Genomic DNA, 24,293 nt, shown 5'->3' with positions numbered 1-24,293 from the left:
GCAGTGCAGGACTGTGCTTATCTCAGCATCTAAAACGTAGGCAGTAGGTCCAGAGAGATCTGCTGAGTAGATTTCAGCAGTTTTAAAACAACCAGACAGAGAAAGAAAAGGAGACTGATGTCAGTAGCTGTAGCCCCACATGGAGCCCGTATGGAAAAACTCACTGATTGCACACAATAACCCAAGAATGAGATGTGTGGTTTCATCTAGCGGCATTCATTTTCTCCTATTTTCCGTTTAAACATAATGATTGACTTTCATATTTGCAATGTTAGATCTCTGGTAAAAAAAACACAACAACACAGCTATTGTGATGTCGCAGGATGGTTAAAAAATGTAAAGGGAATAATGACTGCATTTTTACATACATTTGGCATTGTTTCTGTATAATAATCAGAGTCAAATTATTCCAACAGAGGCATACTTAATACGTGCCCCATTCGATGCACACAAAGAGTTTTTACAGAGCAATTCCGTTGGAAGTTAAACCTCTTAGAAACATCCTTAAATTAACATTTGAAAACTGTAATTAGAGCATCATCTGTGGCAATACCAGTGTCACGACACACAAGTGTAGCTCTGTCCTCCCCTTGCCAAACTCAAGCAGTATTTCTGAATGAATGACCACAACACATGAAAACATCAGAAAATGATTCCAAAAAACCTGTTAAATCTGATTTAACTGACTCCTTTGCATGTCTGAGGAGAGCACAGCAAGCTGGGTAATCTGGGGGTCTGTTGGGCTGGCTCATAACTGCCCTTTGCCCTGCAGAGCACTTAGTGGCTGTCTTCTCAGATAAAAGCAAAAACTAAAGGTAAAAGCATCAGGTAAAAGCTTTAAACTAATTAAATGGAATTTATGTAATCAGATTCATCTGTTGCTCATTTAATTGCCCTGTCTTTATTTAGTGAGTTTGCAAACATAGCATTTTCTCTCAACAACTGCAATAGTATATACTGCAGCACTTGATTTGAGCTCATTTTTTTTGGTGAAATTAATCTTTTTATCTATTCATCTTTAAATCACAACTATCACAGCATTATAGATTTATAATCCTGCACTTTACTTAATGAGGTCTTTATTGACAGTTTAATTTTTTTTAATGTGACGCAATTACATGCTGACTTATTGAAATACTCCCTGATTTCAACAATGCTGAAGAAATTTGGCCATGGCATCATGTAGTTATACTGCATACCATAATTTAGTGCGTTTGAATTTGTTTGTTGTGGTTTTGGAGTAATTCTCAATTTGACTACGACAAAATGACAGGGTTTGTAAGGTCCAAGGTTCTGTACTGTGTTGTTTATACACTAAAATGCATAAAGAGTGGCAAGAGGTCTGCAGCAGACAAGTTGACTACTTAAAAAATGTCCTCTTTTTGAGCTTGTCTCTCAATTCTTATTGTTCACCATGTCTTGTTGAATGTCAGACTTTTCTGCCTGCTCTTTCATTACTGCCAGTGTAGAAATACTTGTCTATTAACTAGAACAGACTTGTGAGTTGCAGTGTAAAGACATTACTATGTTAAGTGCAGTAAAATTTTGATGCGTAATACACTTGAGTTTATTATTTTTTGTGATCAAACATTTTTTTATTATACAATTAAGAAACAATACACTGAGACATAAGAATGTGTCCCAAGACCAAAAAGCACAGAGAGGAAAGACAGGGAGGGGGAAGACTTACAAATACAAATAAAGCAGCAATGGCAAAAGTACTCCTTTCCCATACTTAAGTGGAAGTACAGATACAAGTGTTAAAAAATACTCTGGTAAAAGTAAAAGTATTGATTTAACTTTTTTACTCAAGCAGAAGTAACAAAGTACAGGCGTGGAAATTCACTTAAAGTGTTAAAGTAAAAGTAGCCTTGCGAATGACAACCATTTTTTAGAGTGCAAGCTGAGAAACTTCAGTGGACATGGAAAAAAGACTCTTTACGTGCCATTGGCTACATTTTAAATGGATGTCTGCCAATAGACCTAAAACATCACATATATGATTATTATGAAAGAAACTGGGACTCACGGTTAATAAGATTCTGACTGAGCAGCAAGAAAGGAATTCAATTGTGATTCTGTGAGAATTCACAGATCCAGTTTTGTCTTTTAATCTTTCCCTTAAAATTTAAAGGAATCTACACGTATGTGTATGTGCTTCTGGAAAGAAAATAAAAAAATAAAAATAAAGGATAAAATATGACTGACTAAACAGACATTAATTAAGAAGTTCCCCATACTTTTAGTGTTATGCGGCACATTGGCCAGGAGTCATTCTTGATGCCTACTATCTCAAACATCTCTCTCAGACAAGGCCGAGGATGATTGGGAATGTCTTGCTGCTTGTCTGCCGAATCTCTGGGTTCTTAATTTTATTCATTTTCAATCATGTCGCCCTCCATACTACTATGTGCTAACGTTAGCACCATCAAGCCGAAATGATTTGCCGCAAACAAATGCAGAATGCCGCCAAATCTGTCGAGTTGTATTGGCAGTGCGTCAAGTGCAACGTAGAGTATATTTCCATCCAATTAGATTGAATATGGTTTTGATTTACACGAAAAATATTATCAGTAACTCCAGTGAAATTATTTGAAACGTGTTAGTGAGAACTAGATTAGGACTGTATTTAAGCTGACTCTGGTTTCCAACTTCGCCCCAGGTGTGTCTGTTAAAACGCGGGCGGAGACAACTTCTCTATTTGGATGCAACGTGCAACCTAGCTAACAGGTGTAGAACACAAACAACAAAATCACTAGCTAACTTACTTTAAATGTGCAAGAACTATTGACCAACACAACAACAAGCTTAAATGAACTGAACAACATAATAACTTACAGTTCTTAAGGACGCACACACACACACACACCACACACACACACACACACACACACACACACACACACACACACACACACACACACACCACACACACACACACACAATCTCAACTGATTATCCTCCGGACAGCTAGTCTCTTTTTCTTTTCTCCCACTTATTTCTCCGTTTGGCTCGCCCGTTCGCGGTGAGGTGCGTGTCCGCGCTATTCTCCGACATGCACTTACAATCACACCTGATAGACAACCTCTTGTACAAAACTAAAGTAACAAGCCAACTTTTTAAAATGTAAGGAGTAAAAAGTACCGATATTCGTTTTAAAATGTAAAGTATAAAAGTAAAAAGAATAGAGCTCACAAAATTGATCCTGGGTAAAACATTCGTTCTAACCACAGCGATACGGGATTGAATAGACATCTTCAAACCCATCTTTTAAAACACTGTTATGAGCAGCCGAATACTATGCTCAACAATCTGATTTAAGCAAAGAAAAACCACAATGCCTATATAATTAAACTGTTTAACAATGGGGTTGTCAACAGAGACACTTGAGTTTATGTTTAAGGTAATGTAAAGGTAGGGCAGTAAATCAAACAGATGCCCCTTTACCTCCACATTATTGGGTTTGTTAGAAAGCAGTCTAGAGTTTGGCACTAGGATTTACATAGTTTTTTTCCCATTTCTTTTTCTCATTCTCTCTCCCTCCCACTTTCATTCTTTCCTCGCCTCCTTTCATCTGCAAACTGAAACTTCTCAGTGCACGCTCAGTATCTTAAGTGAAGATTAGGAACACTCTTGTTTGCTATTGTCCTGCAGCCCATCAGAATCCTGGCAGTGATTTGCTGAAACATTTGATAATTAAAGAGATGGGGTTGTTGTTGAATCTTCCTGGGGATTAAACATGCATTGTATTCCCCCAACACCACTGCCCACTATCCTAATCAACTGCCATGATTCCCCATCATGTAGATACTAAGGATGGGTCATTAGCTTAAATAGATTGAAAGCTGGAAAGAAATAAGGACGGAAAGAAAAAGCAAACAATAAAGCACAGAAGACAAATTTAACATTTGAACTTGAACCTCCATAAGCCTTAGGTTTTTTTAAATGGGCCTTGATTTTGAGAGAAGGGACTTTCTCAGACATCAAAAAGAGATGCTAATTGCTGAGAGTGAAACCCATAAAAAGGTAATTCTGTCCACAGCAGGACGACAAAAGGAAGGAATTCATTGTTGAGGTCCATACATTATATGAATTCCCTTCATTTGGGCCTGTCCTCTTTCCCCAGGCCATGTAGGGATCAGAGCAGTTGCAGATGGCTTGTTTCAGGAAACCACGGGCCCAAAAGAGATCCCTCTCTGCTGTGCATTTAGTATACAAACTACAAAGGCAGGCTGCGGTCAGCACACCCTTGTGAAAGGGGCTAAAATAGTGTCAGCAGGATGTCCAACAGACTGCAGGCAAGCAAAGAAGAGAGCAGAATACAAACCAACATTTGAAAGAGAGGGGAACACACTAAGTGCACTACTCAGTCAAATTATACAATGAAAGGGAATCAAGAAAATAAAATATTAATATTTGCTCTTAGAGACAAACATTCTAAAAACTGCACTTTCATTCAAAGCCATTTCAGATGCAATTTACCATAAAATGCTGCCATTTAAAAAAAAAAATGGCAGTTTGCCAAACCCCTCCTATCAGAAGCAATTGTCCAATCATAGCTAAGCCACCGTAACTAAGCACTGTCTGTCTTAAGTTTCTCAACATGCCTAAACTATATTTATTGGGATCTACTAGGAGCCATATTGAGTATAAAAGCAGTTTTGAGGTTCACGTCTTTCAAAAACGACAACAGCAAAAGTGCAAAGAATGGATTGAATAATTTTTCTGCTGTAACCATTGGCTGTAGGCTAACATATAGGCTTGAAACATTAGCATGCCTGGCTAACTAGGTAACTGCAAAAAGTGATAAGTGTAAAAGTGCCAAAGTGGTAGAATATAGTACAAGGGCAAACCCCCACAGATAGTTTCTTCAGATTTCTGAATAGTAGCTTAGTTTAAAATCCCCTAAAGGAATCATGCTGGACAGCTTCAGTTCTTGCTGTTCCAGGTTGAGAGTCAGAGTAGGACAAGGCCTTTTTAACAAAAGTCTTAGCCCTCAGATTCATACCCCTTTTTAAACGAGGCTGCTGGAAAAGTGGGAATGTGTTCTATTGATGCATCTCAGTTTTCAACCACTTAGCATTAAAAGGCTAGCATTAGCTCATGTAATCTGTTGGTGCAGTTGTCATTTTGGCCTTCAAAAACAAATACATTTGAATTTCCTTCTGACAACTTTGTATAAAATCAAAGACCAGTTGTTTAAAAAATGAATACACATTTCAATAATAAATCAGCCACGAATATTGCCGTTAAATGCCTATGTACTATGCCGAAATGAAAGGTTAACAGGTGGAGCAACAGTAACTAATTAGCTGCAATGTTAATGTTGACTGTTGAACAGTCTCAATGGGATAAACAGAGAGTGTGGCACAGGGGTATTTTGACAGTGTCTTTTCAAGCCATCTTCACCAAATTTGATCTATATAAAATGTATTATATTTTTATATAGTAAACTTCGAACTGGCTTCTGTCAACAACTTGCAACTTCCCAGTTTCTGGATTAATGGATGTCTTTCACATTAAATTGAGTGTAAATTGGTTTGGGGTATTAAAATGATGCTCATGAAATCTGTATTACACTTTGAAGGCTCATTGTCATATTTTGCCAACAACCCCATCCAGTTGTTGCTGTCTCTGAGTTAGATATTGTGAAAGTCCAGCTGTGCAGAAAATGTATCTTGCCATTCCATACTGAATACAAGCCAGACCACATTTGACCACCATTAGTTGATTGTCTCTTTGGTAGGGGTCAACTTTAATCATCACACTGTAGTGATATTTAACAGATAAGGTATGTTACTTGTGCTTACTCACTGACTAATGTCAAAAACAGAGCCCTGCTCCTCCCACAATTTCATAGAATCCATGCTGTTTTTTAACTTTTAGCATTGTTTTTTTTTATGTTGAAGTTGGCATTCCTGTAATATTAAAAAATTCTTGTACAGCTATTTTCCAGCCTGACCTGAAAGGATGTGATTAACAATGAGGTGCCACAAGAGACGGATGAATTTTTCCACCACTTTGGCTTGCTTGACACTATTTTGACTCCTCAGTGCCTCAACACCAGATGCTTTGTTCTGCTTGTTTATCTGGCATTTATACACTTAATAGAGTGCAAGGGAGTTTTATGTATTGATATATTTCTTTGATTCTTTTAAAGTCTGACACGTTTTACTTTAATACACATTAAATTGGATAAGGATGCTTCATTTCTTGCTCAAAAGAAGAAGCCAGCTATTATCACAGGTATCGTGTAGATATACTGTATGAGCTAAAGTGTAAATTACACTATTTCAAAATGTCTGGATTGGATTTTACTCTAGTAGATCATTGATCCCTTTTACTCAACTACAAAAACAATAAGTATTTCATAACAGTGCTGTGACTCAGGTTAAATTACCATCCAAACCTTTGCCCAGAAGTGTGGCAGATTATTGAAGTCCCGTGGGCAACTCAAATGAAGTGAGGACAAACTCCAAACGAATGTGTGATGATACGACCTCAGTCTTGGGACGCCAGTGCTTAAACTGGATTGAAACGGAACCTTATGGTGACCCATGTGGGAGTAAATGTGAAAAACAGGATAGTAAGAGCTGAGTAGCTGAAGTTTGAGCAATGCTGTTGGTTTGCTTGCCTTGCCTTGTGTGTGTGCAGCCTATAAGAAGGATGAAACTTCAGTGATATCGTTAACAGAGACTGGACATTTTTCTTAAATTGCATGGGCAGTTGGGCTACAAAGGCCATAGTGGAATATATAAAAAATGACCCAAAATCAGAGTTATGTTTCTTTTCAGTTTTAGTGTATTGCAAATGTCTTTAGATTTTAAGTATGGATGTGTATCAATAACTTCTTATATTTCTCAAAAGAGAAATACTGTCTACAATACCCAATTTCCTTCATAGACTAGTGCCCTCGCTTTAGTATCTGACTGAGGAATGACTGTTTCCTGGGGATGTAATCTAAAGGAATCCTAGCCATCTGACATGGGATATTTCCTCTACCTCTAAAGCCATCCATTCTTTAACAGAAACGTACACAAAAGAAGAGGCCCAGAATGGCCAAAAGCCCATCAACAGCAAGGAGTAGGCTAACAAATTCAGTTTATTAAGAACATACTATTAACAAGATACAAACAAGAGGATCTTGATAGAGCCAGAACATGAATAAGTGTCTTTTACAATACCAGGACTCCTGCATACAGGGACAATGTTGCTCCTCTATTTCCATATTGCTGCAATGTACTTATAGCTTTAGTCTTTAGGCATAATGTCAGCTATGTAGCCATTGAACGCATGCCCTTTTTCAAACAAGGTAAAGTGAGCTGGAGACAGATGTTCTGTGTTTTCAAACAGCTAACATTAATAAGCTAGCAATAGCTGATTAAATCTGCTGGGACAGACAAGACATCTATCCTCTTACTCCCTACTGTTAAAACGTGAAAATTAATTTGTTGTTTTAACTACCCAAATTTCTTCTAAATTACGCTAGATTTTCAAATCAATTAGTATCTAAACAAAAACAACATATGACAACAAAGAAGTTCCAAAGGGACACAGCCACTAGATGACACTAGAATTTCAAATAAATGATACAAAAAGAAATGCAACCAGCTGATGGAGTACTGTAGGTTGATATTTTCCTTCTGTTTCTTCCCTCCTTTTACAGAGTCAGACCAAATTCCATGGCAAGCAGGCTCCACAAATTCAAATTCAGATTTTCCCAACCTGGCATGTTCAAGTGATTTGATAGGGTGATTATGCAAACACAGCAATTCTCACTTAACCACATTAGGACAAAAATATGGCTTAGTCATAATGCAGCTCTATTTTAAGCATCTTTCTGGCTGTATTAAAGTCAATACAAGAACTATGGTAATTCTTAATAATAACAAATGCACAAATAGGACCTATACACATGCACAAATGGTGAGATGTCAGAGAGGGCTGGCAATGGATAGGTGGGTGTTTGGTACCTTGTTCAAGGGGACCTCGGCAATGCCCAAGAGGTGGACTGGTACCGTATGGGGACTTGAACTGGTGAGCATCCGGTACCAAGCAAAATGAGCTACTGCCCCCTAATTAAGGATGTACTGGCTGCAAAAAGAATACATTGGTGCTCATAAGTTTATGAACCCATGCTAAAGTTGACTAAAAAGAGGAATCAAAAAATCATCTTTTGGAAATTAATCTTAATGCCTGAATCAAAAAAAAGAAGGAAAAATCCAACCTTTAAATAGCCCCACATCATCATGTTTATGAAGGTGACTCAAATGAGCATCTGCTTATGGAGTCAATAATGTGAGGCCAATAATGTGAGACAATACATTTACAAAGTGGCCCTGCCAGTGAGACCCAGGGCAGCCTATTCTACAAGCCCTGACAGCCATTAAATAGACTCCTTGACCCAGAACTCTACACTACACACACTGGAGAAGAAGAGAAACAGATTTCACTGTACAGCAATGTGTGAAAGGTCCCGGCTCTGTAACTAAAACTGTGGTACAGTGCATACAGTTTCAGATCAAGTGTTAATCAATAGGTCACAAAGGGTCATATGGAAAACAGACAAACGGCTTCTTTTACACCAAAAAATATTTTTGCATTACCACCTGCCTTATACAGTGTTTAATATGTTTGTGATGTGATTACTTCATTTGATGTACAAAGAGACAATGTCACTTTCACATGCATGGAGAATGGCACATGTTCACACATGAAAACAAACGTGTGGTAAAAAAGCACATGTGCTTTGGATTAACATGTGGGTCCTCATATGTGAAACAGCCTATACTACCCTTACTCTTGTTAAACATGTCTCTTTGGTACTACATGAACCAGCTGGAAAGAAATAATTTCAGGGTCCCACCCCGTCGTATTCAATGAGGAATTTTACTTAAATGTATGTTTTCAGCAGAGGCCTGATCTTACTTCTTCCCATATATAACCTCATTCCCATCTTTTCTTATACACTTAGTTTGTCCCTCCAGCTGTGCTGTGTCCATACACAAAGTCAGGTGGTAAAAGGGGTCACAACATCTTTTTTTCCCTTTCTCTTGCAGCTGAGACTGATTAGGTAATCATGCTGTCTTTTCTAAGCAAGGGGTGCCTATTGACCTGATGAGGAAACATGCTGGGGTCCGGGTAAGACTGCAAAAGGATGACATCAGGACCCTGAGAAACAAGATCACTACTAATATCATTATAACATTGAGTCAGACTGACATCTCACCGCAGCTATAGCTATGCCCCCAATAGTGCCCTCCACCCTCCACCCTCCACCCTCCAACTTCACCCAATACACCTTCACCAAGTGCACTTAATTTAATTATTTTATGAAAAAATACATGCTCTTCTACAAAGTTTTAGAGGAGGGAGAATTACTTAGGCTATTCTTCTGTAAACAAAGGAGTTTGTGGAATCACTAAGAGCTTATCGAAACTCAGAGAGCTATTGAGTTTGGGTCCCTTAGTGTGTGGCATGCATCAGGGGCCCAATCCTAAACTGAGTCCTGAGGACTAAGGACTAAAGACCGTGTGAGGCCACATGGGCTCAGATAGGTATAAATGGGATTGGGATAGCACTTACCAAGATCACGTTGCCTTGGCAATTTAATAATAAGATATTGCTGACACTTGCCGGTTTGCTGCTTTCTACACAGCCAAACTCTCTTTTTCAAACTCTTATTTTACGAGCCGGACAACAGGTCCGTTCCTTTCCGTGGTCGTGTGTTGTGCTGTTGTTTACCTTTGAAACTTTCGGATTTCCCTATGGTCTTCGTGGTAAACGTCGCAACGCTTTGAACTGTAGGTAATTCCCTTTGGTGAAGTCTGCATCGATGCAGACTCACAGAAGGGGCTCAGTAAGTGTGTACTCAAACCCTCAGGCCCTTTAAAATTCGACATTGGGACAACCCTAAGCCCTTACAAATTATGCGAGAACGCATCCCAAAGTACATGAGTCTGTGAGTCCAGACTTTGGGATTAGGCCGATGTCACACTAGTATCCAAGCTACGCTGCACTACACCACTGATGACTTCTTCCTCCTCCTCCTCCGTTCAATCTGGAGTCTGATTTAATTTGGTCTCTGGCATGAAGTCTATTGTTGCCATTCCACAGAGAGCCAAAGAATCTGGGAAGCATTCTAAATTTTGGAGGGACCTGCTGACAGCTGCTGTACAACTTGGGCAGAGTCCAGAACGCTATCTTGTGGTCTGTGAAAGCTCCTCCAATGCCCTTATTGCACTTCAGATGTTGAAGTTGTTTTTACTAAGCTCTCACCCAATGTAAACTTGCAGGACCATCCTTAACTTAACATTTACATAATTGCTTCCCCTCCCTGGAAAAGCTCTAATCACCTGCTGTCTGCTGTTGCCACTTAGAAGAATGCCGGCATGTGACATAGCTTTACGTTTGAACATGTGTGCCCATTTGTGTGTGTTTCTGTATGGTTGTACGTGTTTGCCTGCAGGTATGAGGGAGCCATGTGTCTCTGTGTCTCGAGATGCTTACCCAATTACTGCTGGTCCCAAGTGGTCCCATTCTGAAAGACGTAATAGGTCAGCAGCCACAAAATTCATACATTGTCCCCCAGTGAAACATTTGCTGCTGGACTCACTTGTTACAATGTATTATGCGCGCGCGCACGCACGCACGCACGCACGCACACACACACACACACACACACACACACACACACACACACACACACATCCAACAGATAAGGGAATATTCTCATAGCATTAGAATTAGGCTACAACTTGATCAGGGCATGATTGGCTATTAAAATGCAGCCTGCTCAACCGTTCAACTTGCTGCTGTAAGAACAAATGCTCTCAGGTAATTATTAGAGAATGGTATTTCCATTCCGAAATCACAACTAAAAGTTGACAGTTCCAAATAAATCACAAGAGACTGTATACGGTTCACCAAGCCATTGTGTCTCACAAGAAAGAAAGTGTAGACATTTGGGTTGCTTTTTCACATACATGTGCAACTGGCATTACTTTAATGACTTGGCAAAACACATGGCGTAATAGAGTTCCAGTCAATTCTTCTTTTTTTTAGCTTTTTTAGTTTGTGTTTAGTTTTAATTACCAATAAAAAAACTTAAACAGGCATTTTTTGTAATTTGTGATTAAAATGCATCTTCTTGTTTCAATTCAATATTACTTTTGTTTTCCACCTAAATGAATTAAAGTTTTCTCTAGCGTCCATTGTGTACTTTTCATAGTGTGTTGAGCAGCAGCTTACAATGAAATAAAATGCTTGTGTCTTTTCCAATTAACTACACATGGATGTTGCCTTGTAATGAAGACAAGTTCACAGGGCCACAAAAGTCTGCCAGGGTGGGGGCTGGGAGACACAGTGTAAAATGAGATTTTGAAAGCTCCACAGTTAAAAGTGTATCTCTTGAAATGAAATCCCAGGCCAGGCTTTGCTACTTCATTCAAGCTTTCCGCTCCCTAACGGCCTATTATCTGATCTGGAGAGGAAGTAAAGTTTACACTGCTGATAGCTGCTCTGAATGATAATGCCGGCGCACAACTCAGGAAGGGTGACTCTGATGACCTCAATGGCCATCCACTGAGAACACACACACACACACACACACACACACAGCTGTAGTGACTGCTCCATTGAGAAACATGGAAACAGGTCAGTTCAGTGAAGATGGTGGCCACATGCCGCAGTTAAAGGCGGAGGAGTCCCTTTTCAAAGCATTCTCATTGCCACATGTGGCTAAATGGAATCAAATAGCCATTCAAACTTGATAATAGTTATTCTTAGTTTGAAATGAAGGGTGTCTGTGACAACTATACTGTATGATGACTACAACAACACATTTAGAAATACGGTCACTTCTTTTTTTCCAACCTGGGCCCCATTGTGTAAAACAGACTGATGTGACCAAAAATCTTTGAACTTGGTCCAGTATTGAGCAAGCTACAATGTAACCTTATGGGGAAATTGTAGAGCATTGCTTTTTGTCCAACAAAAGTGATTTTGTTTTTGCTACTGACAGGCTCATATTATTACTAAAAGTGTCTGATGACATTGCCGATCTCAGGACGTAACTTTTTGTCCGAAGACAGCAGTGTGGAGAGTGAAACACGAGACGACAAAAAGGTGTTCAGGCAGTTGTTTCAGAGTAGGCTACATAAACTATAAGCTCCTGTTATCTAAAATATTTTCAGTGTAATGGCTCAATGTTTAAAGGATTTTGACAGTGTGGATGAGGTCGTTGGATTGCGGCCTGTATTCATTTGATCCAGTGTAGGCTATAGTCTTTGGATGAAGCATACGGATGAAGAGCGGGCGAGGGGAGAGAGAGAGAGAGAGAGAGAGAGAGAGAGAGAGAGAGAGAGAGAGAGAGAGAGAGGCTGCAGCTGCTCAGCGTTTTGTACGGTCAATAGGCTATAATACATCCAAGGTTTCGTGTTATCTAACGATCATGTCTCACAGCCCTGTTGATTGGAGGGGGAAATCCTGACTTTATCAGTTGACACATCCAGGCAACAGAAATCTGGCAGCAATAGGTCCCACTTTTGACAATGTATTATTTGGGCATATAAGGGGACAGCACCCACGGGAGAACTACCAATATCCAGAGCAGCCCTTCCGCTGTTGCTTGACCAGCCTCTGCCCGCGGCCTCAGGCTCTCTCTCTTTTTCTTCATCCGTAACGCTGTAGCCTACACTGGCTCAAATGGATAGCCTTCATTTGATCATCAAACTATAACAACCTCATCCACATTGTTGAAATCATTTAAATATTGTGCCATTACATTGAATTTTTTTTAGATAACAGGAACCTATTATTTATGTAGCCTACTCCATAACAACAGACTACCTGAACACATCCTGCAATCAACAATGTTGTCAGACACTTTTAGTAACAATATGCACCTGTCGGTACACTTTTATTGAACAAAAAGCAAGGCTCCACAATTGCCCCATTAGGTTGTAGCTTGCTTCACGCCAGCTCGTCATTGCGATCTTGCTCAATACTGGACCAAATTCAAAAAATTTTGGTCACATTATTCTATTAGACATACGCTTGGGGAAATGAGGCCCAGGTTGAAAAAAAACGGTATTCACCCTTTAACAGTCTACTTAAAGTTGTAGTCGCTGCACTTACAAAACACTGCTTCAGGGAAATTTCTCCCAACTGTTTTTACATTCCTGTGACCTGTGACTCCTTCTTCTGTAAAGTAAAACATGTATGGAGAGTTCTGGGAAAGGGATTTATTTTCAATGAAATGTTGTGTTACAGTAAAAGAGGGTTGTGACCTACAGCTGCCCATGTTGATTTTTTAGTTGTCCCCTCAGGAAGAATAACAAATAACAAGAAAAACATAGGAAGAAAACCAGCTATTGTGTGTGTGTGTGTGTGTGTGTGTGTGTGTGCGTGTGTGTGCGTGTGTGTAGTTCATTGCTGTATAACTGCTGAAAATACTAAAATTTCAGTTACCTTAGGAGCATATCTAATTAGTTCCGTCATACTAGAAAATAAGTGCTAACTGGTGCAAATTGCAGGGTGGCCCATAGATGTATGGTTGCTGATGTTGGTTTTGGTAACAGCAAAAATCATGATTATAAGACTTGGTGAGAAATTTATTGAAATGATGTTCTCTCTAAAAAATGATTATGACTCACCACAAGCCTGCACATGTAATGACCATAATGACAGAGGCAACAGAGTTCTTTTGCCTGGCTTTGCTCATTAAGGATCCAGAGGGCAAACATCCCCCTCACTTTATATGTTTGTATATTGCAGGCATTAAATATGACGCTTTTGTTTTAGCTATGCACCTGCAAATCCAAATTAGCCTCCTAAATGGCAGTGCATGATTTTTTTTAACTGTACACAACAAATGAGCTGTAAAGTCATGTGCCAGCAGTTAGCGTTTATCACCACAGACGCCTGAAGTGATGTGGCTTTGAGTGGAGTGACGACATGGAGGCCAACTCAGGACAGAGATGTTGGTGATGTTCATGCCCTGCAAACATTTTCTAATTATTTAGTTCTAGTCTTTAAAATATGAGATTGGTTTCTCTAATTTCAAGATAATTCTTAAATATTAGTGTGAAAACTGTTTTTTGGCTTGTTTTACTGGAAAAAATGTAACCCTCATAATACATAAATAAATAAAACATCTAAATAAGTCTTATGTATGAGATCAGGCCACTTATTTCTACCTAATGTAGTATGGTTTATGTATCATATGTCATAGCTTCCAGTTAATCTGAAAATTGCTTACTCTTAGTCATGAATGTTCTTAGTGTAATATGAAATATATTTTGGTCATGTGCTACAACTATTTGTATTATTTTTTTATTTATCAGACTGTGAGTTAGGGAACAGGTCCAGTTTTATCTTCAAGATATTACTCATAATGTTTTTTTTCAGTTTTCTTAATTTGGTAACATTAGGCTACATTCATATTTTTAGAACAAAATTAGGCTATACCAGCATACTGCTCACACACTGAGGCAACAGAACAATCAGAGTAGATTTATGTAACATGTCATAGCAGGAAAAGCACAGGTGCAATTAATAAATTTAATTGATGGCTTCATTCCAATTAGAATTGTAATTTGGTATTGTGCATGTTCACTCCCTAGCCTGTCTTACTGTACTTAATTGAAATATTGGCCAATAATTTCCTTTTTTACACAAGTATAAAATCAGAATCCTTTTCATGTATTTTGTTATAAAATTCATTTTGATAAAGTTAACCACAATGTGTACTAAGAGGGACATTTTGCAGTTGAAAAACAATTGTCTCAGTGGTCTCTGGTCAAAAAAGGTGACACTGTTGCTAAACCACCTTAAACATGTTTCTGTTTAATTATTGGGCGACATGTGATGATATTGATATGTCTGTGATGCACCTGTTTGGGATATATTATAAAACGTTATTAGAACAAGTTGTTAGTTAGTCTGTCTGTCTGTAGCTCTGTGTGTGGGGGGTTTGCATGAATGGGGCAGGACGCAGACTGGATAGCCCCCTCTTTGATCCTCCACATAACACAGGCACCTACCAAAGGCTTCCATACAGTCTGTTGTTCTGCTGAGGAGACTATAGCTCATAAAACTATTACCATTATCCCTACACAATACCTATTCCAGCACGTACTTAAGACCTCAAATCACTACTGTATATTGGCTACACTGCTTGCCGGTTTACATTTTGTTACTCTGTGGTCCCATCAACTTCTAAGTATACAGCCATGCCCAGATTATCTTGCTTGTGGCTTCAGGGCAGGCATTTATTATATGGGCCCCACCTCACTGTCATAGTCACCAATGTACTCTGCACACTGCAACTGCCCACCCCTCTAAAACCTGCCCAAAGCTATAGAAATTGAGTATTACAGTAATTGTATGACAGTGCAAATTTATAATTGAATCACTCCGTAAATATAAATACCTTACTTCATGAAGTCAGTTATTTGAGGGACGTTATGGTCACTGGGAGTATGGATCCTGGTGTTAACTTAGAACTGTATACATCTGCCCGAAAAGACTGTGGGAACAACCCAGACACTGGCCATATCATCCAAAGTGGACACTACGTGACCACTTTTTGTCACTACAGTGTATTACGGGAGTGGCTTCTCTAGCACCAGTGTACCTTGCCTGGCTGATCCCGCCCCTAGCTGGGGAGAAAGCTGGTGCACAGGCTTGCAGCGGAGCCCATCGCAGTTGACTCTTTGAGCAGCCCACCCATCTGCAGTATGCATGTTCGCCAGGGAATCCGCGAAGCGCTCACGTCCCAGCAGTGTACTTCACCGACCAGAGACCATCTACTCAAGAGTCAAGGATAATAAAATTGGATGTGGCAGGCGGACCGGAGGCGGAAAGTGTGTGAGTGACCGGAGGAATACAACATTACTACAGGAATACAGGCTGCCGCTCTCCTCTGAACGTGGACAATCATGCATGTGCTCTTCTGGGGCTTGGGGTTCCTACTATTCCCTGATTTCTTGTATGTAGTCGCATCTACGGGGAAATTGCTTTTGAATTCAAGCACAGGTAAAGTATGCCGCTCTGACAACCCCCTGCATTTTTTTCTTTATGGAGTTATTTTCTGACACTGAGGGCAGAGAATGAATGAGTTTTGAACTCAGCCAAGCACATGACTTGCAGCGCTTTCTAAATACCCAAAGTTCCCTGACTGATTATCATTTACTTGCAATGCTGTTTAACAACAGCTTTTTCAAGAAATTACTTTGTTGTAATCATAAAAAAATCGATTAACATCGGGGCTCTTCGTTTGGGTTATGGTTTACTGCTCCTTAAACCTTTTTTTTCATTGCTATTTTCTGCCCCTTTTTCCCCTAAAAGAGAAATCGCGCTTTTAATTGCAAAACCGGTGCGAGTAATGAAACCGGTGACAATTTCCACCGTGTCACTTCAAGGGAAAAACGAATTTTGACGGAGCTCCGACAATTCTACAGATCACTGGGCCTCGCCCAAAAACCATCAATTCTGCTTTCCCGGGGATTTTCACCCAAACCCCACCGGGGTTCGGATTTTTCCCCCCTCTCTACCTGTGAAGATTGGGGTCCCCAAAAAGGGGAAATAAAGGTTTGCAAAAATGGGGTTTTGGGGAGGGGACCGGAGTTAAGACCTGCTTCATAAATTGTAATCACAACGGAACCGCCGTGTCATCATTTGTGCTCCGGACTGGTGAGTTTTACGCACGGAGACTCGTCGTGCAGTGGTGCTTTTTCAAACCCGGGTTTTTTTACTTTTCTCCCTGGGGATTTAGGGCCATTACGCTGTAACAAGACTTGTAACAAAAAAAAAACTTTTTGCCCCTGCTTTTTTTTAATTTTTTTGTGCAATACAAAAAAGCTTCAAATTATTGCCCTTCTAAAAATTTTGTTAAATTAAAAAATGAAAAAATTTCATAATCCGTAAAAACTAAAAAATCGAAATTAATTTTTGACTTAAGCACTGACTTGCTAAAATTTTCATTTTTAGTTTTGTGGGGGCTTTCCCGAAGGGAACCTCAAAAAAGAGAACAACATGGGCTTTGAGTGGCTCCGTCCGCCTATAGTCAAGTTTAACGAACAATTCTCTAAATCTTACTTACATGCCCCCCCGTCTCCCGGTTTTTCGGTGACGCTTACGCCCAGACACGGGGGTACGGGTGGTACCGACGTCATCACAAATAGATCCCACTCCCGGGAATATGTTTTGAAGTGGAGGAAAATTGTACTGGTTTTATATATACAAACCACAGTGAGGTGACAGACATGAGTAAGAGGTCGAAATGACAAATCAAATTAAAGTTGTCTGAATGCTCTGTTCTCCAGAGAGCTTTAGGGGTAGGCCTAGAGCTGACATTTATGGAGCATATCTTATTATTTATTTAAGACCTCTGAGGGCACATTTGTTCTAAAGCAGGCAATACTGTTGATGGGCCACCACTTCAGTACAGCCTAAAATAATGGGATACTGGTTTTCTTGCAGGGAAACCTGTAAGGAGATTCTCCTTTCCCTTGCCAACTCCCCAGGTCAATCAAAGTACAGGTCCTAATGAGAATCCATTATCTTGCTCAAGGGAATACGGAAGAAATAAAGTGTCTTCTTGTGCCCCCTTGCATGAAGAACAATCCATCATGCTGCATATTGTAAATGCAGGAGAATGATAATTTTTTTTATATTATCAGGGATTACAAAAATGACTCATGCCAAACGTAATTGTGCAAAACTAGTATCAGTCCCCAGGGCTAACCATGATGATTCCCCACAGCCAACGAGAAACAAGTGAAATGTGCTTGGGTTGGCATGGACCTTATCTGAAACATCATAGACCTCCAAGTTAGCCAGTAACACTAAACATACCATGTGAAATACAAATAACAAGGCTCTCAGGAAGCTTGCCAAGAACATACAATCTCACTATTTTCCTGATAGGCATCACAGGTTTTGGGACCATTCTTACATGCATCCAAATTCACTTATTTCACCTTTTTATAAAAAAGCATTGCTTACTTTCTCTAATAACTAGTAAATGAGCCACAAGGCACTGTTGCTTGCTATAAATATTTTGTAATTAAAATATACATTGCCTTAGAGTGCAGCTCACTGATTTGCAAAAATATCTTTGAACTATATATTCCCGTTGGTCCTGTCTGTGTAGATTTAGCAAGTTCTTCTCCCCATGTTTGTATATGTTTTTGCTGTAAAGTATTGGGCATTTATAGAAAATAGATGGATTGAGACTAACTGGTATGCATTTTTCTGCCGTCCAGCTTGGCACTTTTAGGTCTCCAGAAGGGGAATATTTTGTGGAGCCCCTACACAGCTATCAAGGAGAACACTATGAAGAGGAACACACAAAACCTCATATTGTATACAGAAAGAGTTCACCAAAGAAACATACATCTGGGGAGAACTCATCTTGTGATACTTCAGGTACGGTCTATTACGTGATGTATATGCATGCATGAAATTTGCACAGAAGGTTGTCACAAATTAAACATGCTTATAGACGACACAAAAATACAAAGATGCAACCTTAATGCCTCTATACATGTGGTTGCAAACACGCACATACACAGCTACTGTACATGCAGTCAGTGGTGATTTAAATCTTACCACTGAGGTGGCCAATCAACTGACTTAAATATCTGTTCAAGTCAAACTTTACCTAGTGTCCTATTTCTTGCTAACCAGCACACTGCTGCTTCTGATCATGGACCTACAAAGAGAAACAATTGTGTATCCAATTGGTTCATGTGTTTTCATGGGATACTTGTTGATTGTGAGTAGAAAAAAATTGCCATTTGCATGTCTGTATGTGCATGCATTATTTGACCTTTAAATTGTATCCCACAGTTAACAGGATAACAGGAGCTGCTTATGTTCTAGTGAGTGAGCTTATTGAGCTATTACAATAATTGTAGCATGGTACTAAAACAAGGACAACTTTGGATTTTGTCTGGTTATTGAGGTAGATTTTGAAAGGCAAATATTAAAAAGAAGAAAATAGCTTGCAGAGCTGGATACTTTACTGTAAAATCCTAGAAAAAATAATGAGGAAAGGAAAAGCTCTGGAAAACTGATGAATTAATGTAATTCGAACTATTCAGTTTTTTTTTTCTTCTTTGTTGTGATATGGTAATGAAATGGCACATGCAAGACATAGTAAGGTATAGCCTGCACAGTGCAGCGCCTAGATTGCAGCACAGTAGTAAAGGCAACTTTCCAACTCTCACAAAGGAAAAATCATTTGGAAGTTTAACCTTGTATCTTTCCATCTCAGTTTACTGGCTAAACTTCCTGTTGACTCTTGTACTTCCTCCTCTTCTTAGATAAGAAAGTTGGGTCGACCCACTGCCGTGAACAAGCAGTGTAAATTTGTATAGTAGAAAAGTCATGCCACTTGAAACTGTCAAATGATCAAAACTAAGAAAATAAATCTGCAAATATTTTCTCTTTGTTTGCTGGACATCCTTTGCAGATGTTTGGTTTCACTATGCATGTGTGAGTGTGTGTTTGTGTGTGTTTGTGTGTGTGTGTGTGTGTGCTCTTGTACTTTGTATGTTTGTGTGTTTCTCTTTTGGTCCATTCTGTAATACAATACATGTGTATATTGTATGTGTGTGATATCATAGCCTGAAGGAAAATATGTTTGACTAAGAGCCATTTCATCTTTATACAAAGTTCCAAGTTTAGCTCGCAAGTTTTGAAGTAGAGCAAATTGTTAATTTTCAATTATAAATCATATATCCTGAAAGCAGATCCACTAATATGATGTAGTCCATATCATTGTTATCTAGCTGGGGATGTGTTTCTGGTGGTCTAGTAATGTTTATCTGCATGAGATGGGAAACAAGACTAGCATTCAACAATTTTGTTGCTATGTCATGATTAAAATCAGAATTAATTCCCCTCACTGTAAGAGATTTTTCTGCCCAGTTGTGGAACTGCCTTTTTTGTGTGTGCACTGCAGTTTGTGCTCCATCTTTTTATGGCTGGGTGCCAGGTTTACCTAGTATGAACTCTTTGCCCTCCTCTCTTCTCTCTTCTGAAAAAGAAGGAAGAGAGAGAAAAAGGCAATCCAGGCAGTGTTCATTTGTCAACCCACAATAAACAAAAATAGAGAAAGAGGCAGCAACTTATTTTAACAATACCCACTTCCAGACAGCAAACTTAACTCATTTATCTCCACCTTTACATACATAAACCACCACTTTAGCGTAACTGTAAACACATTGTCACGACAAACATATCTGTTTTTCTGACTGAATGCATTTCCCATCATCCCTCCATCTTTGTATATTTACTCATGCTTAATTCCTTCTGACGTCTCTCTCCAGGACACAAACAGAGACATAAGAGACACAAGCTTAAGAGAAGGCCAGTGGCAGGGCTGACCACTATTTCCAATGCAGCCCCTGTGGTCAGTGCTGGTATATTTAATGACTTGGGGTCACTGAGTGCTGGCCTTGCCAGCGATGCTTTGCTAAGATCGGTGAGCGGCAGTGCTACAGCTAGAGCATCAAATGATAGCAGCGGTGACTCAGGACCTCACAGAAGATCAAAGCGCTTCCTCTCCTACCCGCGCTTCGTTGAAGTCATGCTGGTGGCCGACAACAAAATGGTGGAACATCATGGCAGCAACCTACAGCACTACATACTCACATTAATGTCCATAGTAAGTTCTATCTTCTATGGACTGCTTGTAGAGAATGTTTGGTTGGTGGAGGCAGTTAGCTGGGGGATGGAAGTGTGTTTATATGTCTGTATACTATGCATGTATATGGCCAGAAAGTAGCTCCATGTGTGATAGGGCTGCACAATTAATCACAATTTTATAGAAATTGCATAATGGACTAGTGCAATATCCAAATCACAGGGGGGCGTGTTTACTTGCAAAGGCCAAATATGTGTCAAACCATTCTGAATGAAGTAGTGTGGTGCTGCAGGAAGAGACGTCCCAGCATACAAATCCTATCCTTCAGACTAAAGAAAAAAATCAACCTCGAGCTCACCCAGTAGAGCGTGCGGCCCTTTGTAGGCTGAGTTCTTTGCAGCAGCCCAGGTTTAAATCCAACCTGTGGCCCATTGCTGAGTGTCATCCCTTCTTTCTCTCTCCCCCATTTCCTCTCTATACACTGTCACTATAAAATAAAGGGAAAATCTTTGTTTGGTACAGGTCCTTGCAAAAATTACACTATAATAATTTTCATTTTTAAATTTTCAATGAAATTGAGAATAATGACAAAAAAATGATCATTCCGTCCAATATCGTGAATCAAAATAATCGCAATTAGACATTTTCTTCATATCGTGCAGCCCTAATGTGTGCATATTTGGTCACTAAATGTATATGTACCTGTGCTGCAAGTAAGTCAGGTGGCCTTTGGAGGAGGGCTATGGAAAGGAAAAGGGCAGCCTAGGGCAGGGGTAAACACCACTTTCAAACGGCCGGGGGGACGAGAGGGAAGCTTGAGGTAGAGCCTGCCTGCTTTGATGAATGTTAAAAATAAACTCAGGTATGTCACATAGACTGCATACTCTCGGCCACTTCAAATACTAGCTTCCACAGGTGTCTGGGGCCGAGAGTCCTCAGGGGGAGTCTGAGATGACCTATATTCTGTTCTTGGCAAGGCTTACAGTACTTTCTCAACAGGGGCTCCGGCCACTTGATCTTCCAATCATCCAAATTCCTGGTAGTGGTTTTAAACTGCAGGAAAGCAGTCCATGTTACATTAAAGTCACCAGTAAATATATCGTGTGACATTTCAACTGGTTTAAGTTAAAGAAGATATTGTAACATATGGATTCTAATATTAAAACTAGTCTTATCTTGATTGAGCTCATATTTTGTTTCCTTTATTCAGGTATCTTCTATCTACAAGGACCCTAGCATTGGCAACCTGATTAACATTGTGATTGTAAAGTTAGTCATAATAAACAACGAGCTGGTAAGATTGCTAAATGTGTTTTAATCTCCATACTTACACACTTACAACATGTATGTGGATTACATACTAATCAATAAATTACATCTTTGATTATTTCTTTGTGTTTGTTCTTAGGATGGCCCAGTCATTTCATTTAATGCACAGACCACTTTAAAGAACTTCTGCATTTGGCAGCAGAGCCAGAACAGTCTGGATGATAACCACCATTCCCATCACGACACTGCCATCCTAATCACCAGGTGCAAGAAATTTATCAAGTTATCAAATTCTTTGCTGCATTCAGCTCAGTCAGGAACACTTTTGTCACAGATGTAACCATTTATTGCAACAAATGGAAATACAGTTATGCTTGGCGCCGATGGCTCCGCTCTTGATAAAGCTCCCTGGACCAGCCAAGCACCATGCTAAGCTGAACCACGGAGTGCTATGCAGAAGCCCCCCTGGGTATAAAAGAGTGATCTAAAAGAAAGACATTAAAAACCACTTTAAACTTTGAGTCATGTTAGGATTGTGAAGTAGAAAGGTGGATGCTGGGGTGGTGGAGGCAAAGCGTTGCCAGCAGCAGTGAGTGAGTGATGCAGTGTCAGTGTAGCAAGGATCAGTGAACTAACACTAAGGTTAATTAAATACTTTGAACAGGCTTTTAGGGAAATATCCCATGAACCAAATCACATTGTAATTAGTATACTTTATTGGAGAATCAGCTGCATCAAAGACATATATCAAATGGTGATGCCAGATGCCTGATGAATGCAACTTCTGTTTACCTAAATAAGGAGGATCCCCTGAAGGTTGGGAAAGTGTTCTTCTTTTCTACATTGCCATTGACTGTGACCCATTATCTGTGTCTTAACCACAGGCAGGACATCTGCAGAGCAAGGGATAAGTGTGACACCTTAGGTAAGTAGATTTGGTTTTATAGACTCACAACCATAAACTAATATTTACTGTACTTCATGCATTGATGCTGGCATGATAATGATGAAAAATTAGGAAACTGTTGTTTTTTATAAGGACTTGCAGAGTTGGGGACAGTGTGTGACCCATACAGGAGTTGCAGCATCAGCGAGGACAATGGTCTCAGCACCGCATTCACCATCGCCCATGAACTTGGCCATGTGTAAGCACAGCATGTATCCACTGATTGTTTACCTCAAGTACTGTTATCACTTCAGTTAGTGAACGTTTTTGCTTCAGTGAGACATTGGTGGAGCTTTAAAAGTCTTTCTAGGAATCAACGCATGCCTTACCAGCAGATGGGGATCAAGGGATCTTGCATACGTGGACAATACAACAGCTGTACATTCCTTTATGTTTTCGGTGTGTTTCTGATCATATCTCCTAATTTTGCCTGCCTTTCATTTTGAGAGAAAAGAGAAAAGAGTCTGTAATTCTCAGAATTTGAGTAAAACCTGCCCTTCAGCACACTGCATTTTCCAATGTCCCGAGTCAGCCAGAGCTGGGGGGTAGAAGGTTAGCGTTCTACAGTGGAGACTGTTACAGACCTTAACAGCCGTCATCATCTCTAACAAATGCTCCTTCAAACCACTAAACAAAAGGTGTGATTGTTCAATTCCACGTTTATCCGCATCAAGCGGTGACAGCATGCTTGACGACTGCTTAGCCCCAGAGCTCAGTGTTATATGGTACCTGTCAGGTGGGGAGCTGAGTAGCTCAGGGGGAAGGCTGCGGTCAGTGTGGTGCTGTACCTGTCCACCACCAACCAGGATCCATGCATTCACCATGCAGGAGCTTACCGGCTTCTCTCACTACTCAATGGGCTCTTATTTTAACATCAATTTCTTTCGGCTGTCTTTTTCCCAGTGTTCATATAATTTAGTAGTGTACTTTAGATTGCGTGATAGATATATCAAATAACCGAATTATTACTCGAAAAAGGAAAACGTTTCTCTTGGTTATTGTAATATATTTTATGATACCTGAAAATTGCTTTTCTGTTATCACTCTGCTAGGTTCAACATGCCTCATGACGACAGTAACAAATGTAAGGAGGATGGAGCTAAGATTCAGCAACATGTGATGGCTCCCACACTTAACTACAACACAAACCCTTGGATGTGGTCCAAGTGTAGCAGGAAGTACATCACAGAGTTCCTTGAGTATGTCATACTCTTTTCTTCAAGATTATTCCAAACATGCATGGGGATAAGATCATGTAGATAATGTTCTGTTTCTGTTGAAAAGTTTCTCATCAACTCAAACAGCCTGAAATCAAATAGTAAATGCAAAGTAGTAAGGTCAAGTATTTATAACTATCAAATAGATTTCACAAATATGTTTCCTTAAACATTCACAGAGTGCGTTTTGTACCTACTTTTGGCA

At 39.7% G+C, this 24,293-nt stretch overlaps 1 protein-coding gene across 1 annotated transcript in view; it reads left to right on the top strand.

Annotated features, from left to right (window-relative positions):
- Positions 1–15,667: 15,667 nt before the first annotated feature.
- adamts9 (ADAM metallopeptidase with thrombospondin type 1 motif, 9) overlaps positions 15,668–24,293 on the top strand; it is a 46,867-nt gene continuing 38,241 nt past the window's right edge. Inside the window, 10 exon segments of the mRNA XM_032513116.1 lie at positions 15,668–16,096; positions 16,583–16,679; positions 16,681–16,695; positions 18,270–18,432; positions 20,340–20,677; positions 21,867–21,950; positions 22,065–22,189; positions 22,810–22,850; positions 22,965–23,070; positions 23,924–24,070. Of these exon segments, the coding sequence (XP_032369007.1) occupies positions 15,942–16,096; positions 16,583–16,679; positions 16,681–16,695; positions 18,270–18,432; positions 20,340–20,677; positions 21,867–21,950; positions 22,065–22,189; positions 22,810–22,850; positions 22,965–23,070; positions 23,924–24,070 (1,271 nt within the window). The 5' untranslated portion in view covers positions 15,668–15,941.

Source organism: Etheostoma spectabile, chromosome 4 (genome assembly GCF_008692095.1).
Source record: "Etheostoma spectabile isolate EspeVRDwgs_2016 chromosome 4, UIUC_Espe_1.0, whole genome shotgun sequence".
Classification (NCBI taxonomy): domain Eukaryota; kingdom Metazoa; phylum Chordata; class Actinopteri; order Perciformes; family Percidae; genus Etheostoma; species Etheostoma spectabile.
Note: the sequence above shows the minus strand (reverse complement) of the source record. Positions and strands in the feature narration are given on the sequence as shown.